The 22262-nt window shown below is 37.9% G+C and overlaps 2 protein-coding genes across 3 annotated transcripts in view; one reads left to right on the top strand and one right to left on the bottom strand.

Annotated features, from left to right (window-relative positions):
* The window catches only part of LOC132200671 (protein amalgam-like), an 81296-nt gene that overhangs the window by 51689 nt on the left and 7345 nt on the right, over positions 1-22262 (top strand). The gene's annotated exons all lie outside the window — the stretch shown is intronic.
* LOC132201409 (testisin-like) lies at positions 3587-7359 on the bottom strand. Its single transcript, XM_059627566.1, has 13 exons — positions 7302-7359; positions 6204-6360; positions 5959-6140; positions 5797-5892; positions 5582-5733; positions 4810-4966; positions 4595-4722; positions 4347-4538; positions 4245-4280; positions 4052-4175; positions 3895-3989; positions 3821-3836; positions 3587-3741 (listed from the first exon to the last, which is right to left on the bottom strand). The coding sequence occupies exons 1-13, from the start codon at positions 7318-7320 to the stop codon at positions 3671-3673; spliced, it is 1425 nt and encodes a 474-aa protein (XP_059483549.1). The 5' UTR covers positions 7321-7359; the 3' UTR covers positions 3587-3670.

Raw genomic sequence — 22262 nt, 5'->3', positions numbered from 1 at the left:
CAATTCATTGATTGATGCGATCTGCCGGTCTCTAGAAAGAACTTGCTTTTTTTTATGTGGTCACATCATGCAGTTTGGCGTGAATTTCTCCGATTAATCTGTAGCCGCGGGTAGCGTGAACAAAAAAGCCGCCTCTTTCATCGAGCCTTTCAAAACACTCGACGCAAACATGTCCGAGTGTCAATTAATGAGAGGGAATTGGCCGCGAAGCTCGCGTGAGGCTTCTTTAATTGAAAGATTTTTTCTCGTTTGGCCGCATAAAAACCTTAATAAGTGACGCAGACAATCTATGGGAAATCTCAACTTAACGCAAAGTCATTCCTCCTTTTTAATTCTTTCGTGGAAATTCTCTGAAAATGGAAACTGCAGGAGATTCATTTTATATTTTTAGATTTTCACCTCATTCCAGTAAAAAAAATTGGAGCAGTACAAATTTGATCACGTCTTGCTGCATCGCTCTGTGGCGTGTGGCTCAAATTTCAAAAGCTGAAAATATTCTTTCCAGCGAGATATAATAAGATATAAAACGTCTTCATGCGTGGTTATAAAATTTCGTGTATAATTACAACAACCCGCCAAACTCCGAGGAAAATTGATGTGGGAAAGCGTGATCAGTTGTGATTGTCAGAACCCGTATTTATTGCTGATGAGCATCATTGTCTCTGCCGTGAATATCGGCTGGACGTGTTTTATGGGGGAGATCGGGCTGTTCGTGAGAGATAAAAGTCATCTTTCAGCTCCTCTCTGGCTCTCGTGGGATGCTGGGGAACACAATTGCATTGACAGCTAGTTACAAATAGATTCATTGCTCCTCGTTTGGTTAGGAGAAAAATTGCCTGGCTTATGTATGGACGAGTGGGTGGGGCCTCGCAGGGGGTAGATGAGATATTCTCTCAACTAGAAAAATATGTAAAAGATCGTGCACGAGTTAATTATTCAGGCAACAGTTAATTTCCTAAGTGCTGGGTTCGTCTTGGTAATTGCCCCGTCCTTGATCCTTGGCGGGTATATAATATTTTTGCGAAATTATTTCCTCTCTCGGTCGGTTTATTAAACGCGAGGCTTTTATGGTCGGGACATGATAGAATGAGCCTAGCCACACACACGCATGAATATATTAGAAGACGACGACCGTGTGGAGCCTTTCCTCCTCGTCTAGATATGATAATTTTGGTCTCTCTGTCTTAATGGCACTTTTTACATACGGACTTTTGTGTCGGCGAGATCAGACTGTGGGTGAACAATTTAACACAATCTAAACCGCTTTAATTTCTTTATATACGCATGAGCCAGAGTGATATCAAATAAAAGCGAGAGCTCAAAAGTCGGACCATGTTTTGTTCACTTGATGAATTCCGCTCCAAAGAAGTTCATCTTCTATAATAATTCATGAGCCAGAGCAAAAGCGGTTTCTTTCTTTTTCCATTTATTATCCTTTCATCACTCTCGCCTGCTCACACCCGCTCTGTGTTGTAATAATCGATTGATCGAATTTCGTTGGCATTTATTCCGGCTGACTCGGCTGAGTTATTAATTACAGGCCATTCAATCAGACGCGATTCACCGTGAAAATAATCATTTTTCATGCGGTGCCAAAAATCCCCACTCCTCGGCAATGCTTGGCATTAATATTTTATTTTTTTATTTTTATAATACTTTATAATTCAAAATAAGATTTTTCTTTAATATTATATTTATATGTAAAAAAATGTAATACCACAAACCACATTTCATTCTAAATATACTGGACTGATGGGACCAAGATATTATTTATAAACCACATGCTTTCATTTTCGTTGCCCTTATTTGCTGTTTGCTAGGTCAGCATTCATTACACACAAATTTTGGAACAGCGTTGCTGGCCATGCTCTTTGCACCCGGCAGCCGAACTGATAAACGTTCTCCGGTGTTTGTTTGCAATGCGGGCTGCATTACACTGCCAGCTCTGCACGCGTCATTTAATGAAGCCCCTTCTAAACTTCGGCCGATATCAAACCCTTATCCTGCATCAGCGGGGAGGGGTTCGTAAAACTCCACCCTAGACTAACTTAAATTTGCTTTTCATCTCGCTGATTTGTGTACAAAAATATACATACGTTGATTGCCTAGTGATTTAGTCAAAATAAAAATAATTTTTAAAATTTTATAAAAATCTGGTTTCCTCTGTGTGATGAAATCCCTTCTCTTTGATCTCCCAATTGGCCCTTTTGAGTTGATTTCCTCTGGTTAAGCCGCAATTAACCCCAGCAGTGACCTCACACTGGTGGCAACAGAGCTGAAAGCCAAGAAGCAACTAACTTTTATACAAGTATATCGCAAGAAACACAATTTCATGCGGCGACATCAGTGAATAAATGTACAGCTTGGCGAGTCGGATGCTGCAGCACTCGCGCGGGCAGCGTGCCAAATCCAGCCAGTCTCTCTGCCTTTTTTCACCAGCACAAACTGCAGCTGTGTGCATCTCAGCCCTGAGTGGAAATCTCACTCGCGCTGGTGAATCGATCCGAAATAAACCCGCGACCGACTGAGATTATCCGGCTTGTTTCTGAGGTGTAAAAGCGGCTTTGCTTGTGGACACTCGATCTGCTTCTTGCATTCTCTGCTCTCTCTGCTGCAGTTGAATTTTACTGTTCCGCTGCAGTCAAAACACGCATTCTGGCAGACAATCGGGTCAAAATCGTAAAACTGGCAAACATCAACACGTCCCAGCTCGATATTCTGCTGAGGATTCTTTGAGTTTTTTCTTTCCATAAAGTTGATAGCATCGGATTAATTCCAACATGCACCAGCGATAATAGAAACAAATTAATCTTCTGTGGAAACCTATTTCTGTTTGTTGTTCCTCGAAGTCCTTGTATAGAAAAGCAATCCATTAGCAAATGGATCGGGGCAGCTGACCAAACGCAATTATTCGATATCAGAAGAGGATGAAAATATGATTCATGCGTCATAATCGCGTCGCTGCCTGGCGGTCTTGGCCAATTAGACGAGAGGGAAACCGACGATGGGGAGCGAAAACAAACATATTCAAATTTCACTCTCAGTAAATAAGCGGCGCGAAATGATTGATGGCGTAGCAGTGGCCAAAACAAAATGACCAGGCGCCCGCCTAGCCTTTCAAAGTATAGCAACCGTCGCTGCTTCAGTAGTGCAAAAACAGACACTTGAGCTGTTGAGAGGATAAATAAGAGTTTTCACAACTTGCTGTATTTAATTTTCTGTCTTGCATTCAGCAGGAATAATGCTAATTTGAAAATTATTACTCAGTAAAAAATAATTCTCCCTTTTATTTTGGTTGTGTATCATGAAATAAAGTGAATCAAAATTGTTTACTTTGTTCCATCATATTTATAAGTTTCAAGTTTTTATGCCTCGAAATTAAAAAAATTTGGATTGACTATAGCTTCGCTTGTTGCTCTGGACAAAATATTTGAATATTTTTTATAATATATGCATTATATGCGCTGCTATAAATAATTCTGCTGATTGAGGATTATTTAATATAATTAAGAATGTATAAAATAAAAGATAATAATTCACGCGCAGCCTTCATACTAAAATTGAAAACAAAATTAATTACCATGGTTTGCCTTTGGCTCATTTTATCAAAAATACACAATTAGAGTCACTTGATCTTGACATTCCAATGCAACTGCTCCATTTGCGTTCTCTATGCCATAAAGAAGTAACCTTTGCAATTATCAAAGAGAGTGTAGTCTTTTGAGCACGAACTTCCGGTCACTGAATTTAAAACAATAATATTTGGAAAAATTATTTTATAAAATTTTATAAAAATAATTTTATTTAAAGAATTCCTTACCTCGCTTTGGGCATGCCTGAGATGAAAGAGGATTTGAATTAGTTAATTCAAAAATATTTAATCACAGATTATACTTCAATAGTTGAGAACAGCACACATTGCACCATTAAGTAACCTCTAACGTCAAAAGTAACCTTATTGTAGGTGACTTGGGATGGAATACTGTACACTATAATCAATTTGCCAGAATACTGATTAAGATATACTGCGATTAAATTAAAATCGATTTACAAGAAATGATATCGGTGCAGTTTGATACTGCCCCTGCAATTATGTTAATCCAGGGACCATTTACATCTTGATTTTTTGTCAGTAGTGTTGTCAAAGCACCAGTATCTATTTCTCCTGCCACATACTTAGGTAAAACATTTAAAAAGAAACAAGATTTCAATAAAACGAAAAAAAGATGTGCTTTTGGCTTTACCACTCCATTTCCATTAAGGAAGCAAGAAACAAAACTCTGAAAAGCAAAACAATTTGTTATATATCAATAATTAAATTTTAAAAAGACAAAAAAAAAACATACACCCTCTTTTGAAACAACTTTTAAAAGTTTTTGAGCATTGCTGATGTCAATGATGTTGGTCTTCACGTCCTGAATATTGTTCAGATCAAAAATATTGAATGCTACAAATCCATTGCTGTTTGCACAAGTTTTATATCCTCTGATGGATGGAACCAGGTCCTTTGGTGCAGGCGAGCAACATGTCTTCATATACTAAATTTTTGAAATATTTTTTTGTGGAATTTTTAATATAATTTGCTGATTGTTACTTTATAATATCCTGTAGAGCATTTAGGAACGGATGGCCTTCTGGTAGGCGTGGTCTTTTTAGTAGTCGTCTTTTTAGTGATGATCTTTTTGGTGGTGGTGGTTTTAGCAGTTGTCGTGGTTCTATCGACTGTTTCAAGCATCCATCAAGATAATTATTTTGATGAAGTGTCAAAAGCTTGTTAAATATTCATTTTTATATATGCGAAGTTTCTACCTTGCGCCATTGTCTTTGAAATCCAGGTTGTGTATGAAGTGACTCTGGTATAGACGGATGAGGTCCCAATGCAAGTAACTCCTGCATAAGACACAATGCCAATTTGTGTTGCACTACTTGATGCAGCATTTAACACTAATGCGCCACCGCTGTCTCCCTTTAATAATGTATTGCAAGCTTGGTTTAAATATATTTATGCATAAAATAATATCAGATGGTTGTAAAAAATTCTGTATAAAAAGCAGTCTGATGATAAAAAAAATTATTTCATTGAGCGTTCTAAAAAGTGACTCTGAAATATATTTTTTATGTATGCACAAATTACATTTATTTAACAATATCTCATTACCGGCAGATCTTTTTAATTCAAAGGAATTTATTTTTCATCTTTTTTTGTTGGAGTTTCAAATAATTATTTTTTCAAGGAACCCTCTTGTTTAGACAGTATCATTTGATAAACTACAATTGGGAATTAATGTTTCTCCTTATTATGGACGTGAATTCAATTTATCAATATAATTAATCGAATTTGATATTTTTTAAATGAAAAATAAAATAAAAATATGCAGTGCTGAAGAATTTATTTAGGATAGGTCACAATGTGGCTAAACCCGGTCATTGGGGTGTCACTCTTAATTGCTCATTTAATCCCTTGTTTTTCAATCTTGAACCCAATTTCGTTTAATTTAAAAAAAGGTTGCGGCATCGGAATATTTGAAATATATATTTTTTAAGCCCATAAACAGTAGTTGATATCACCAAAATTACTTACCTCGCAATGGGCTTGATCATTAAGAGGTGCTCTGGCACAAATCATATTTGCTGGCTCAAATGGTTTATCTGCATTTTTGTACTCGGCGGTGCAGTTTTCGTTAGGAATAATTAGTATCGTAGCATACTTCAAGTCGTTACTTGTTAACTGAGCTATATTTTGAAATTTGAAAATTTATATTATAATTATTGGATTTGTGATGATTATTTTTATACTGATATCTGATACCCAACCAAAGCCACTGACAGTGACAGTTGTTCCAGGATCAGTAGATACCGATGCTGATGGAAGTGCAATCGCCTTGATATGGTCTGCCAATTTCAAAATACATTAGAGTTATTTATGGTGAAACATTCAATTTTAAATATTTTGCTGACCAGTAAAGGTGACAGCTGATTCCAATTTCAAAAGTGCTATGTCATTATAAGCAGAGGATGATACGAATTCCTCATGCCGGTAAGGAGTAACCGTCCTTGTAGCCGATCCAGTGGATGTCGGATAATGCACAATTGTTCCAAAATCAACAATAAGATCAAATTTCTTCGTTGCAATTTCCCAACTGGTGAAAGTTTAAATAGGTATTTAATTTATATAATGAGCAAGTTCCAAAGAATAAGCTCACGGAACGCAGTGACCAGCAGTCAATGCCCATGTGCTTGAAATCAGTGAGCTTCCACACATCCCCGCACTATCCCCAGTTACACCATCGTAAACACGGAGTAAACCGTACCATGGAAACTGCCCAAGGGTGGCCAAAGAGCCGCCAACAATTTGAGGAGCTATTTCAAAAAATTATTTAGTTTGATATTATTAAAAATTTTTTGATGAAATATCCATTTTCTTGAACAAAATCCATCATGCGTCAACGGTCACGGGCTAGTTTCATGTCTCGACCCAAATTAAATTGAGTTAATTTTCGATTTTTCAAAGCCAAACTTCATCTGGGTAGAATTGTTTAGAAAATTTTAAGCAGTGCACCAGGTTGCAAGAAAGAAGATTAGGTTTGGTCGGTGAAAATTTTAGATCATAAGTCCGTTGACGTGTATGGTGATTTTTTTTGTTACAGCTCAAAATCGAGGAGCTTTTGCAAGATATGTTGTATATTGTATTTACAAATGATAGTTCTCGTGTTTTTTACGTCGGGAAACATAGCCCCATCGTGGATATTTGCGGCTTGTTGACTTGTTACAGATGCAGTAACAGCTAGCATAGCCAGCTATAATAATATTTCGGGGGAAAAAACATTTTAAATTCAATTGAAAATAGAAAGATTTTTAAATTGTTGTATTTCTGTTAAAAACTCATTTTTGCCCCATAAAATTATATTACGATTTTATTGTACTTTTCTTTAATTTATATTTACACTAATGTCCGGTAAAATTGCAATTTTTCTTCAAAATACAACATTTAATTTTTCAGGGAAAATAAACAGTTTTTACCCACCAGCTCACGATTTTGAGCTTCTTTAAAAGATTTTGAGACTGAATTTTTCATGCATTACTGAAACCTTGCGAGAGACCAAGAAAAACATGTATTTGTGATCAGACGTTTATTGCCAAAATTTGAACTTTTAATTAAAAATCAATTCTCTGCCAGCAGAAAAATATTATTTTACTTGCAGAATATCAAAACTTTAATAATTGAAACTCCTTAATTAAGGCAAAATGGCGCTTAAGGTACAGTGTTTTTTTTAAATCCGTGTAAAAATTAAAATTCTTACCTGCGCTGAAAACACACATAATGTTAGGCTCTTCATCGCGGAATTCATGTTCATCAGATCGACGTTGAACTGATGGAATGAATGGCATGAAAATATAATTTTACTTTTATAGTGACGTACTTGTCAAGCTTTTTTCTATTGTATACGACTTTGAAAATTATGACTTTAGGAAATGGGGAATACCTCTGAGATTTAATCTCAGTTTTATAAATTTCAATGCAAAACTGCATGTGCTGACCTCTGAATTATTACGTCCGGCGGAATTGTGTCATGATGAGTTATTGAGGCTGCGAATAGTCTAGAACAATATTCAGTAGAACATTTGCCACGCCCCCCCCCCCAAAGAATATTATTTTTATAGAAGTTTCTCGCAATCGAGTGTTGATTCATGTTGGTCATGATGTCAATGATGTGATCAGGTTTTTTAAATGAACATAAAACAAGTAAGAATTGCATCAAGAAAAAGTCAAATTTTATTTCAAATTATCTACAATTAGTCTATGGAGATTTTTAATTTAAAATCGGCTTTCCCTCGTTAAATTGTATTACTCGATCATTCTAGTTGTATAAATAATTTAAATTTATGATTTTTGAGTTATGGGCCAACTTTTCAACATACCAATAAACAAAATAGACAAATAAAGCAATCACCATGAGAGAATTATTTAAATCTATTAAATAAACTAATAAATTTATAATTATTTTCATTATTATTACACAATATTCTCGACTGTTGAAGATTATCTTTAGATTTTCCTCTTTGGCCTTGATAACATTCCTGATTCAACTAACCATTATCTTGGAGAATCTGCACCAAAAAAAAAACGGATGCAAGAATAAATATGGGCTGCTGAGAGCCGGTATTGATTCGACCCATCGTTTAAAGCCGTGACTGTGCACATTCGTACGCGGCCGTGCTCATTGCGTGTGCGTTCACCTTTTCGGTTTCATGATTATCAAAAGCACATAGACCCTCTCTCTCTCGTTCTGCCACCAGCCACAGACCACGAGAATAGCGGCTGGAATATAATGTTTCGCGTCATTACTGCCGAACATCGCTGCGTGCAGATTCGCTAAATAGGGGTAGCATAGCTGGCAGTGGCGACCAAATGGTGTGTAATTGAGGAAGTGACAGAGTAACTCAGCTGCCGAATCCGGCCCGTTCATATATTTATTCCAATGCGCAGCACGAACGCGCGAATGCAATTACCCCCGTGCGGTTTGCGCAATGAATTATTTATTTTTTCGCTAGCTGCAAATTGCAGTTCGTATAGTCTTTTGGCGAGGGTGGTGCGCGAATTAAATCCGCCGGCTTGCATGCAAAACGCAAGATTTTATGGCAACGGAAGGAAATGTCCGAAAAAATATTTAAATGCTGGCTTTTAATCGATGTAATTATAATTTTCATTACTTTTTGTTTCAGGTAACTCCCTCTTAGACTCGAATGACGTCATTGCAGTGCCCTCTGAGTGACTCTTTTAAGGCGGCAGCTAAGTTCTCTGATATTAATTTTTAATCCTCAAGAGGATCAAAAAGATCTTAAAATTATTCTCTCTCTGTAATTGACACCATAAATTTGCAAAGCTGCCCACAGCTGTAATTGAGAGATTATTATTAACAACTATTATACAGCTTTCCAATCGGCTGCTTTATTGACTCTTGATTAGGGCCTGCCCTCTGCGATATGTTTATTGCCGGCCATTCCTCATACTCGCTTTGATTTACAGCCACGCGTAACTCTTTTTCGGTTCCGCCGGCGTACTTTTAATTATGACCAAATGAGCTCGCTCGCCAGAACGCCCTTCGTCATTTGCGGTGTTTTATGATCCATCAGTGCGACTGTTTGCAATAAATTTTTCCCTCCGCCTATTGTGTTGAGCGTGCTAATGGCAAAAAAGCTCTCCAAAGTGCAGAGAGTAGGCGCAGCCGAAAGAGTGATCGTCTATAATGGAAGGCGGCATTAATTACAACCCACCGACAAAGTGGTGCTGTGAAAATCACGCGGTGTCTCTGCAACTTGCAAATCAGCCAAAACCTGACTCATTTTCTTTAAATGCGTGCTCATGATGTATGTGCGATAATAATTAAGTACGCCGAGCTTAAATTTTTTTTATCTTGCATAGTGACTTTTTTATACATTTTTTTTTCTTGGCATCGTTTTCCGTCTTTTCGCATTATCTAATCTCAAAACCTATACCAACAGAGGAGGCTTCTGTTGCGCTAAAATAAAGTGCCGACGCGTCTCTCGCGCTCCATATCCGTTTTTCAAAAATAACCCTTCCGCGAAAACCACTTTAGAATATGAGCAGCGTATCTGCTGTCCCGACTTTGAAGCCGTAAAAAGGCTGTACTTTTCTGCACAACCCCTCGCAGGGCTGTTGCATAAGTAGCCGGGACTTCATACTTGTTGAGTTGGAGTGCTGTTCTTTGTGCCAACGGCCGAGAGCCGGTGCATGCAGTTGCATAACAGTCGTGCATTAAATCAGCAGCGAGTGCAACTTCATGCAGAGTGTTCTCAACTCCTCTGTCGTCCCCGGCGCGCTCGCCAAACTGCAGGCGTGACCCAAATTATAATACAAAACTGAGCCAGCAGACAACAAAGGGGAATCACTATCAAAGCAAGTGGAACCGGTCTTTGGATTCTAAATCGCACTACTTCTATTCAATTTATTAAAATGAATATTTTAAAAAGAAAATGAATTTTTAATTATTTCAACACTACATAACATTTATCTCAGGCAGTAATGAAGACATAACAATGATGATAAGTATTCATTTATGTTACATTGTATTAGCTTAAATCAAGTCCAAACATCGATATTAATATTTACTGCTGATAATATTTGAAATAAAATAAAATCATATTGCAAACTATAAACATAATTTAATTAAAAAAAAGAAAATATTACTTTTTAAGAATAATATATAAAAATTTAAAAGCAAAAAAAAAAACGATTTAAAAAAATCAATTATAATTTGCAACCACAACCAAATGTTTTTTTGCGACATATAGATTTTAATTTAAACGCAATATTCTTTTGTAAATTCGTTTTCGTTGCTTAAATTCCACCAACCCAGGTGATTGTAAGAACAGAACTAAGCTCTGAGCTACAAACCTTATAGTCATATAGTGCTCCACCGCGTGTCTTTCAACGCTTTCAGCTCAGGTGAATCTGTCTCAAGTTATGCAACCGGCGCAGCGCCGACGTAGCGCGGGCTATTTTTACATAAAATAACACGTCAGGCGCGATGTTAACATCAGAATAAACAAAGAGAAATAATGGACATTGGGGAATAATAAAACTTGGAGTGAGTGTGAATCTGTCGGTTGATCCACCTCCATTCCATTATTGCGTAATGAATTTGTTTGTTTGGTCGTGCTGCGGGATTTACAATGGACGAAGAATGAAAATGAAAAGACGTCAAAATGTTTAAAAGCGGCTGTCATGCGGCTTTTGATTCCGCTCTGTCTGAGGATGTTATTAATTAATTTGTCACGTTGGCGTGCGGTATGAAGCTTACATGACAGACTTCCAAACACAAATTTAATTTAAAATATAACTGCATCTGTTTTGCATTTTCCTACTTTTTACAACATGGATTTAAAAACTTTAGAGTCTGCTAGAAAATAAAAATTTATGGGCTCAAATTTCAAAAGCTCCGTGGCACTTTGATCCTTAATTAAAACACCCATGCAGTTGGACGTTTACAACCGACACTCAATCACTTTCCTTAATCCAAAGGCCGCTAGCAATTGATATCAGAGCGCTCAATAAAAAGTGCTCATAAACAATTTACCGCCATCAGATAAACTCGGTCGGCTTTTCTCAGGCGTAAGTAAGTGCGGCGACCTTTTGACCTGCGGCTTCGCATCAGCTGGACCACCCACTTTGACCCAAAAACAATGAGGTCCCTCACATCCGAGTAAGGTGATGCAAACAGCATCATAAGGAGCCAGAGAGGAGCGGCGCCTTTGAGCCTGTTTCCCGAGTGTTTGTTTTGTTTACCTAACCCTTTTAGCATAATCGCTGCATTCAGCTAACAATAAAAAGGCCATTCAACACTCCCTCCAATTAACAAGCAATTCACTGTTGAGAATTTTATGCAAATTATTGCTAATGACGTGCTAAATTAGGATTGTTTTTTTTCACTGATTGCAAAAGACCGTGGAAAGAATTAGCGTAGGATTTTAATTTTATGGCAGGAATGTAGTAAGAATCATTAAATATAAATTTGATTATAATTTCTGGCCGGACCCCTCGGCGAACAATAAAGCGTCAGAGACGGAGATGGCGTACTTGCATACAAATGATTCTGAGTTCCTGCTTTTATCATCAGTGTGTCTGTTTGGTAGACGAGAGAGGAAAGAAAGGGAGGGAAAGTACACAATGCAGGAATAATGATAATGCAAGAGGAAGAGCGCGGCTGCCAGGATTACTTTGTATCCAAAGAAATGGGCATGATTTATCAAAGCGCCGGGAGAACATACAAAACGTAACGGGGCGCTCGAGAGAGCAGCACAAGCGCCGTCACAAGATTTAATACGCGAGAGCGCAATGCACATTCATGACAACAATGTATACAATTCAGAGAGAGGAGAGTGCATTCAATAAAGGATACATTTTTCTTTCAGAATTGACGCGACGCTCAAAATATGATTATGTTAATTAATTTAAAGCCGTAAAACGTGATCTTTGAACTCTTCCGGCGCTGTTGGGGACTTTCGTTCGAAGCCACGCAATTAAATAAAATGATTTCTAGAAGGGGTACGCACCGATAATAATTTACTTTCGACAAAAGAGCGTGAAATGGGCAGGACTCGTCATATTTCCTCGCTGCGCCGGACCATTTGTCATTCGCGTAATGGTGGGAATTTTCTCCGCATGGCAGCGCACGCACTTCGTTTTCCAAAATCGAGTTCATTTTGCCACGGAAATCCTAACAGAAAATAAATCAGAGCTGCTTTCGTTGTTCATATAAATAATACGGCATTTTTTTCCCCATTTGTATCCCACCAACACGCCATACCATTATAAATCTGAAATTAAACACACAAAAAAAAGGAGAGAGAAAAGTCAGCCTGAGCACATAGGAAAATTAATGCCGGGGACAGCAAACGTTTTCCTTTGTAGTCTCTGCTGGATTTCAGACGATTATCGACGCAGCAGACCGTTAAGAATTTATTGTGATGTGGTGCGAGATGACGTGGCGATCGTCCCTATCATCCCTTTGCGCCCCCCAGGAGCCCCCTTGCATGCAGGCACTCAGCCGAACTGATTGGAAAAACATCCCTCAATATCGGGTTAGGGGGAATGTGGGCCACTCTCTGTGAGAAAAGTGAGACACGCTGGCTAGCCATGGGATCCGAGACAAAATATTGAGCGTGACAATCGACCCCTCGGGGCCTAAGGGATCAGCTGTGATTTTGTTGTCATTATGAGAGATCCGTCTGCGAAAGATGAGCAGTCTCAATCGCAGCCAGACTGATAAATTGGTGCGGGGTTAAAGCGGCCTAGTCATGCCTCCACTGTGGTTCGATTCAAAAGGACAAAGGACCCTGTATATGGTTGTAGATTTTTAATGAAATCAATTTTCTTTTTGTGCGAGGAGATGAATAAAAATGCAAAGTAATCTGAGAACTGCAGTTTCGATATGCCAAAATATTTTGCAGTTGAATTATAAAAATGACGAAGGGGATTTTTTTTTATAGAATTTCTCTTTCCCACAATCACAAATTGAACCAAAACAATTTTTGATATACATCCTGTTTATTTTTCCTAATTTTTTTTCGCTTAGTCCTATTGAAACGTGCCAAAAGAACATTCTTATGAAGTGAAATCACCGAACAGTAGCGAAATGAGCGCTGGAACACCACGAGAGATTAATAACAAAAAATTAACGGCCCGCCTGTTTGGTTAAGCAAGTCTACTTCTTATACATAATTTGCAAAACAACGGTCCATGTGTTTGCTCTTTACGAGTGCAAGAAGCGTTTCATGAAATAAGCCCCGCTAATTAACAACCAGGCTGACTCGCTGGAATTCCTCTCGCCGTATCAAGTTCAAGACAGCTGGTGCCAATTTTTAATTCCATACAAAATATCAAATTTCCTCTCGCAAACAACGTGACAGACCACAGTGCAAAAAAGCAGTTCTTCTCCGGAGGCAGACAAAAAGTATAAAGCAGCTCGACACTTGTTGTTTTGCTCGAATCACACACAACACATGCATGCAGCAAAAATATTTGCACATTCAGAGCTTGTGCTGCAATCTCTCCTCTACTATTTGCTCTTTTTCATTTAATCTTGAGCTCAACAATGCGCTGCTGCTGGATGGAAAATAAACATTAACGGTGCGCTCGCCGTACTGCAAAATGACACAATGAGAGTGTGCTGCGCAGAGGAAGAGGATAAATTTTTATACATTCACTCGTCGTCCTGCAAACGAGCACATCCTTTTCATAAAATGAGTTATGACTGCTGTGCCGCGAGAGTCTTTTGCAGCACTGGATAATTTCATCCATAAAATGTTGCTGCAGCAGCAAAACAGGTCACGGGAAACAACTCCATACTGCAGTATGAAAATTATTGCTTATGTTTTGTGTGACATCATATGGGAGAATTATGCAGTTGTGGTGCTATGCAAATTGGTGTGCGACTCTCTTTTCTATGAATATTTTGTTATCTTCTTGAGACTTAATAAATATCGCTAAAATGTTCATAAAATATTAAATAAATATTAATATTTATTTTTAATATATTAAATATGAGTTTCAGTATAGCTAATAACTGAGTTAAAACCAATTACGTTAAGAATTAAATTTTCATCAATTGGAATTTTTCATTCAACTCTTTTTGGTATTTGAAAAATTCAAGAATTTGATGGAGCAGTTTTTAGACACACTTAAATCCGCACCACGCGTTCCGAGCAACGGCGAAAGCACTTGAATTAATGTGCCATAAAGGAACTTTGGTACTGAGATTCTGACAATTAGCCGAGCACAAATAGAATCCGCCGAGAGAGAAAAGAGAGGGAGGTCTGCTTGCTATACGCTTTAATAAAACTGACTCACAGAGCTTCTTCTCTTCAGTGAGCGTTTTACAGAAAGAACCGCCGAAAATAGTTGCAGCTCGTCAAGTGGTACACGCGCATATGTGCATTTCAATAAGCACACACGAGCGACCGAAAGCCTCTCTGTGTGTAAATGCAACCATTAAACTGACTGTTTCACCGGGGTGCATGAACCCGGCTTTGAATCGTCTATTCTCGGATCACTCACTGCTCACAATCGGATAATTATAGGCGAGTTGTTCGTCGTCTGCGCGCTCTTTTCTAGCTTTGACTTTAAATTACGTCAGCACCCGCACCACATCACGCGCTCAATAGACACCTCCCCGTATGTATATATTTCTTGCAGTATAAGATACAAAATTTATAAAAATACTTATTAGGGAGCGCCAGAAAGTAAAAAAAAAATTAATTCAATTGCTATGAATTATAATAATAAGTTATTTTGTAACCTGATTTCAATAATCATTCACATATACAAAAACACACCACTATAAAAATAAATTTTTATGCTAAAAACTATAAATTAAAATTTATTTATAAAACTGATACAAAAAAAATTAATTTAAAAAAAAAATTTTGCACAAAGAAAAATTGTGTAAGCAAAAAATAAATAAAGTTCATTACATTTATTTTTAAAATACCTGCAATAAAATCTTAACAGTGAAAAAGATTTCTGATGGACGTTATTTTGAGTCACGAAAATTCTCCCCTTAAAAATACGCATTCCCATCAATAGACAAGTAGCCTCGGTCCCCTGTATAGAATTCTTATACGTGCTTTTTCTCTTCAAAGCACCCATCCGTCGACGTGATCAATTAAATCCTCGACTGTCCTTGCCCGATCCTTATAATTCTTTTAATTCCCCATCGAACGAGGGATACAGAGAAATTTACTAAATTCCAGCCGTGGAAAATTTACGAGGCGCTTCAAAAATAAAGCGGACATTTAAAAAGCCGTCTGACAAATTTAGACCCGAATCCGAAACTCGTTTTGTTTTCTCGCCGAAAACGCAGACGACGCCGGCTCGTCTGCCGCGTTCTTTTGCTCTCTTTCTGCAATCAGCATCGCCGTCTGGGCTCGAGTGTCTGCAGTTCGGAGAACATATAAGAGTGCCAGTTATTTTGGCTGATGATGTGCGCACCACCAATGTGAAGTAACATCGCGCGTGAGCCATTTTCAACACAGCTTCCATCAGCATCTAGAAAAAGTGTGTGACGCCCATTTGAGTCGAGTATAATTTATTTCAAAATTGTTTGTAAATAAAAAATTTAAGTTAAATCTTCAATGAATTGGACATTTATTATTCATACAAGAGGGAACTTGTGCAGAAACATTAAAATTCTTCACACTTTGTGTAAATTTCTATAGATTTACTAAACACAACGAGCTTATAAAAATGTTTTTAAAATTTTGTACCAGCACTGACAGAAATTTGGAAAAACCCATAACTGGCATTCATCTGCAACCATACCATGTTATTTGCAAATTAATGCCAGAAGATATAAATCATGTTTGTTTCACAAATTTCCAATAAGCAGAAATTTTTAACGGCCTGCCTAGTTATTGCCAAAGACCTATAAAACGCGAAAAAACAAGCACTGGCACTCAAGACCGTGCGCTTGCGTGGGTGACTAATGCTGAGTGGCGATTTGTTCTCGAACTCAATCCAGCAATAAATTTCTCAAACGTTGCGACGCGTTTTTCATAAATCCATGTAACACGCCGTTTTAATGACGACGCTCACATTTAGCTGGTCTAGTCACGTGGCCCGAATGCATAATAATAATTTTATGGCACATCCTCTCTCTGCCACGAATGTGCCATCACGCAGTGGAGAAAATGACGTAAGCCCCTTTCATGTTGAGCACAATTTTCCAGCGGCACTTGACACCGCAGAAAAGCGGGATGAAAGAGGGAGCTTGTATTTTTTTGAGATCGTTATCAAAGGGTTTTAATAAATGGGTCAGCAGTGGCCTTTCATCTGCGCGCAGAGCTGAAAATCTGGAGCACTCACAACACTTCAAGCTGAGAGAGTAATTTCAGCCGAAACACTCGGAAAGTGGAGTTTATTTTTTTGTCAAAACAAACATCTGCGGCTGGATTAATTAGGAAAAATAAACACTCCGAACGGGGACTCCATTTCGCAATGGTACGTACGGAAAAAAATTAACAAATCCCCAACGTTTATGGATGCGTCATTTTCCTATTTCTAGTCCATAAAAGTTTTCAGCTGATTGGTCTCCATGGGAGTTCTATATGCTCTAAAAGCCACTCAGTTAGCCGGTGGAGTTTTACGATAAAGTCGCGTGTCCATCCGTCTCTGTTTTTGCTTCATCGATCCGACGGCTAACTAACTAAGCAAATGCACCCCTGCCTAAATAAAAAGGCGGCACGTGCTGAATATTTATGTGCGAGATGAGGAAGCGAATGACCAAACGCGACGTTGGTTCTCTATTCCACGCGAGCCGCTCGCACAAAAAGCACATTTGCGCGGCTGCTAACGGGTAGTCATGCAACCAGCTCAACTTCAGTGCTGTCTATAATCAAAGAGTATTGAAAGGTGTTTTGTATTTTAAATCTGTATTATCCTTAATATCAAAATTTTCTTGCATCTTTCTCTTCACCAATGTAATTTTAACATCAGTTTTAAAATAAATTTAATATTATGATTCATTATAATATAAATCACTTTGGCCACTGATGTTCATGCATCATGTATAGGTATATACAATTCGTAATTATGTTTCAAATGGGTAAATTACTTGATTCATTTATGAGTATTTAAATTATCATTTAAAAAACCCAACTATGACTGAAAATGATTTAAGCGATGTTTAAATATAAAATAAATTATGTAAAATAAATATTAACTATGAACATTAAATTTTACGTAATTTAAAGAAATAATAAAAATAGTAAATAAAACAATAAAATATATATTTAAATTTTAATAATATTTATAAAGCAAAATGTATTCTTTGTAAACAAAAAAAACTTTTTACTAGTGCTACATGTGTAAATTCAAATGACCCTATTAAGAGAGATAACGATCCCTCAAGCTCTATACTCTTGTTGTGTTTTCCGTTTCTAAACATTCATAAAAATCGACAGCCCAAACATACAAACTCTTTACCAACGCCTTTGAACAAACGCGAGCTCACGCCTCTACCGTTGGGCGCAAAAATCAATTTTCGTCGCGCTGCGGTTAATAAAGCAATTTGGAGGCGCCGAGAGATTAGTTCTCCCCATTCGATTTCTGCAGCCGGGCAAACACTCGCCAAATTAATTAACTTAATCGCCATCAAGCTGAAATTTTCATTTTAGCGCCTTCCGCTCTGTGCCGCCAAGTAAAGCGAAAAGTAATTTCGACTGCTGAATCAATTAGTTTTGCTCTCGACTGATGAAAACTTTGCCTACCGTCTCGCCCACGGTGAATTATTTATTTGCAAAATGGCGAATTCCAGGTGGAATCATCAGACAAAAGCTTTCTCTTGGCAAAAAAGGCGACGTGCATTTAAAACGTAATTTTATTAGAGTCGTAAATTCCAGCGATAATTACAAGAGAGTCGTAAGAAAATTTCGAGTGGGCTGCTTTTGATTTAGAGCCGTGAGCACGAAAGTTCAAGTGCGTGCATTACTTCGTCATTAGCACTAAAACGCCACACGCTACACAAAATACTACACGAGTGACGATGGCGTTCATTTTTTCGTCGCCGTTTCCGATAAAAATATGGGTGCCGCACCCAAGGCGCGTGTAAAATATACATAAATGCATAACAGCAGCGTAATGAAATTGAAAGTATGTACAATACATGCGTAAATCGACAGAGGTTTATAGTAGTTGCAGGCAAATAAAATTATAATATCAATATAATAAATTTGTAACTAAAATAATCTGGTTGTAAAAAAACAATAGTTAAAACTATTTATACACAGCAAAGAAAATGCAATTTTTTAAATGCATAAAACAATATTTTACATAGAATGGAAAATCCGGGTTAATGGAAAAATTTTATTATAAAAAAAAAAAAATGAATTTTACAGTAAGAAAAATCGATATTGAAAGATGTAAGATAAATTTTATTATTTTTTGAGAAATGAATCCAAAGAAATCTTAATAAATTGAATCTGGAAACGCCCTGTGCAATCTATTACAGACATTTCTTGAACAATAACTTCAAGTCAAAGTCATAATGTAAAAAATTACATACTAACTAAGAGAACCACCATCAAATCAACAGCATGATAGGTGTTCTCAAGGTTATACCTTTATAATGTGACCATTAGGCACCATAAGTATAAATTAACTCGGAGGCGAGGTGCGGCAAAGCATTGGCGAGCTATCGTCCTGGCGATAAAAACAAGAGTAAAACTCTCTTGAGTAAATTGCAGCCCTGGAAATTGAGTTATTCCACTGCAGTGAGAACGCTAATTTGCGAGAGTGGCTGTCTGGCGCGGAAACTGCAGCGTTCGAAACCGCCACCCTAGCTTTTTGCCTGGGCTGGAAATAGCGTGCGCCGTGGAAGTGGCGCCAGTAGTTTTCGCCGCCGATTACATCAACGGCTGGCGAACACACCAGCTGTAATTGCTCCATCATCGATTTCAAGGCGTAAAAAAATCTGACTCATTTTAATTAGTGTGGAAGGACGGTAGCAAAAAGTGCATGTTAAATAGAAGAAATTTATGAGGCTTTCGACAAGCAAAAGGGTGGAAGCGTTATGGGAGCGACTGTACTTTTATTTTGAGGGCCCGTCGAGATTTATACCAATTTGGGTAGCACCCTTCCTGCTGAAGCACCGAAAAGGGCGCGGCGCCCCCACCCCACCTCGGAGCACACATAAACGATCAAATATTTGTGAGTGTAAATGCCGGCGGAATGTCCCAAAGTGCACCCCAGAGTTTTGTCATTATTAGAGAGCTGCAGAATTGAGTGTTTATTATTGTTATGGGGCGAAGAAGTGCAGTATGTGTGTGGGGCGCGGCGGTAATTTTCCTTTCTCTCTCGCTCGTCGGGCTGGAGAGGAGACTGCATTTGATTTATGGATTCATCGGCCGTAAAGAGGCCCCGAACTCGCTTAACGGCCCTTGTCGGATGGGAGCCAGTCTTTCCAATCATAAAAATTCATTTTTTACTGTCCATCATCGCCTGCATTTTATGGAGAATGTAATTCTGTGTTTTTTATAGCGAGTCAATATGCAGAATAAGGAATACAATATAGAAGGATTTAAAATTTTTCTTACAATTTGCAAAGATTTTTAATTCATATGTCTCAAGAAAAACGTTTCGTTTTTTTAACGTTTCCATCATACAAGAGTGAAAAATAATGTAAATTATATTGTTTTTCTTCTTTTGCAGATTAAATTTTTTAATAAATTAATCAAAATATTTGAATTTTATTCTTCTCTTGAAGAGGAGCATTGTTAAAAAAATTTCACTCTGTAGCAAAAAATTAATTATACAACTACTACATACAATTTTTGAAATTTTGAACGCTCTTCTCTATCTTGACACCATAAATCATTCATTCTTTTGTTTCAATATTAAAAATATTAAATTATAATTTTTTTTACGTAGGTTTTCACGAATATAATACAAATATTATTGAACCTCCATAACAGAAAATTAAAAACAAATGGCATAGCAACTCAATTCGTGCCATACTAAAACTTTTCAGCCGCAGTTAACTTTTAAATCGATAAAAATACGGCATTGTTCGCCCAATTGCAATTCAAAGTGCCCTTTTAACATGCCAAAAATACACATATTACATGTAGGCTGAGAGGCGGCAGACGTTGGCGTGCGGTTGGGCAGTTTTGAAACTTCACCGCACACACAACGCTGCTGTTTCCAGGTCGGTTCTAGGCCGTGGAAAAGCACCACCCAGACTTTTCTCTTTTTTTTCTATAGACCGACAGTCGTTGTCGGCCGTTGTCGGCAGACAGTCTAATTTAATGGCACGGTGGTTTTCCGCAGACATCCATCTCGCGGGGCTGAAATTCATTCCTCCCGTGGGAGAGCCGTTAGGCATATGAATTCAATTATCGGAGAATTACTTTGGAAACACTGTCGCCAATTGGCCGACCTAATGAGCACCATAAAATGCAGAGATAAACTCTAGTCATGAGAGATGTAGGTCGCGGACGAAAAGGCAATTACCCTTTGCCGGTCTTGGCGAGTGAAAAATTGGCGCTTCGAGAAAAATGTCACAGACAGAAACAACCTCGTCTCTCGTCTGCTGACATTTATCATACAAAAAGGGTTGCCCGTCGGGCTTTGTTAGTTTTTTTTCTCGTAATTTCCTCTCCGCACCGTCTGTCTGGCTTGATATTCAAATTATGTGTCCGCGTGAATACGTTTTAAAGGTGGTTTTGAGGTTTGCGAAGCCTGATAAAGTCTCGTCAGGGATTCGGTGTGTATCAAGTGACTAAATCCTGCGACAAAATGTGACGCCTGTTGACGATCTTTTGTCTATTCTGGATTAAATTTCATTTCCTTCCTTCAAAGTGTTGAAAGGCTTCACCTTTTAAGGACTAAATCTTGTTGTTTGTGTTGTAAACACGAATATACGCAGTTCATTTAGTATATTTGTTGTTATTTAAAATTACGATTTATTTTGTAATTGTTTGGTAGAATCATTACAATTATTCTTTTCTCTGATTTTTGTAATCATGGTTATAGATTGAATATGAAATATTATTTATATTTTCGTTATTATATTCAAATCATATCATTATATCTAGAGCTAAAACGCCCTCTTTTATGCTGGTTTTATGTATTAAAATTAAAAAAGATGCTGGTGAAATTGACATTAGTGAAGGCGAAGCAAATTTTTTGGACCACCTGGGCCTAAAGCATTGAATAAATTTTTTATGTGCGATTATGACATAAATAATATTTTACATGGAAGTTTTAGGAAAACATTTAAATAAAGTAGCCATTTGGAAATTTTCATTACAATAAAATGATTGAAATTCTTCGCAGCAAGTGTCAACTCTGAAAATAAAAGAGCCAGCCAGCCAGCAGCGTATTAGAGAAGCGAAGACCATGCAAAATAGGCGTGACAACTGTCACCATAAATTCCGGCCTAATATTCCATTGATTATGCGGGAAGTATAAATTCCGCCGGGCTGTCATGTGTTTTCGGCGAAACGCCGGACAGCCGGCGCGCTTTTTTTCGCTCCCTCGGCAGCCCCAGAGCGGCAGGATATTATATGATATCGGAGCTGTTGTTTGTTATTCCTGCTTTTAAAACTTGGCTCACGTTTTTATGAACTTTGCGAAGTTTGACAATTTCAAAGTTGTGGGAATAAGAGAGACACGATTTCAACTTTTCCTCGCAACTGCTGAGGGATAAAAATGAGACCCTTTTTGCTCTTACAAAATATTTAGTGCTTTGCATTTGTCGGCGCAACTTTGAAAGTCATACAACGCAACTTACGTGACCCACAATTAAATTAGAGAATTTCCATTTTTCATCAGAGACTTGCTCCCCTTTGTGTAATTTGGCATTCTGGCCCACGAGTCGGCCAAAAATAAACGTGTTGCTTCATTCCAATGAATTGCGCAAGTAAAGTTGTGACGGGCGAACGGGTCGTTAATCCGCGCGAAAATACTCTCGCCCTCGATTATGGTACCGAGAGGAATAAAACCTGCTGCAATTGCGCGTGTTGTCCAGATGTTGCGCCTCCTTTTAATCTGATCGCCGGCTGGTTCGCCCACTCGAGAGCTATTCTCAAATCAGATTCGATTTCGGTGTGCGTGCAAAAATCTCTCGTCCCCATTCAAACCCTTTCCCACTAGCTGAAAAAGTGCCAACGCAGAAATAGAATATACCACACGGGGGTGCAGTTTGGTTTTATTTTTCAATCCACTCGTTGTTCTAGCCTTAGCA

Source organism: Neocloeon triangulifer, unplaced genomic scaffold (assembly GCF_031216515.1).
Source record: "Neocloeon triangulifer isolate White Clay Creek 2 clone unplaced genomic scaffold, ASM3121651v1 ptg000014l, whole genome shotgun sequence".
Classification (NCBI taxonomy): domain Eukaryota; kingdom Metazoa; phylum Arthropoda; class Insecta; order Ephemeroptera; family Baetidae; genus Neocloeon; species Neocloeon triangulifer.
This window is presented reverse-complemented; position numbering and strand designations above follow the sequence as displayed.

Bases quoted from the DNA above. Each gene is read 5' to 3' on its own strand.
- LOC132201409 (XM_059627566.1), bottom strand. The intron at 4,539-4,594 runs GTAACAATCAGC...TCAAAAATTTAG, and splicing joins GCTCTACAGGATATTATAAA to TATATGAAGACATGTTGCTC. The intron at 4,281-4,346 runs GTATGTTTTTTT...TTTGCTTTTCAG, and splicing joins AAGTTGTTTCAAAAGAGGGT to AGTTTTGTTTCTTGCTTCCT.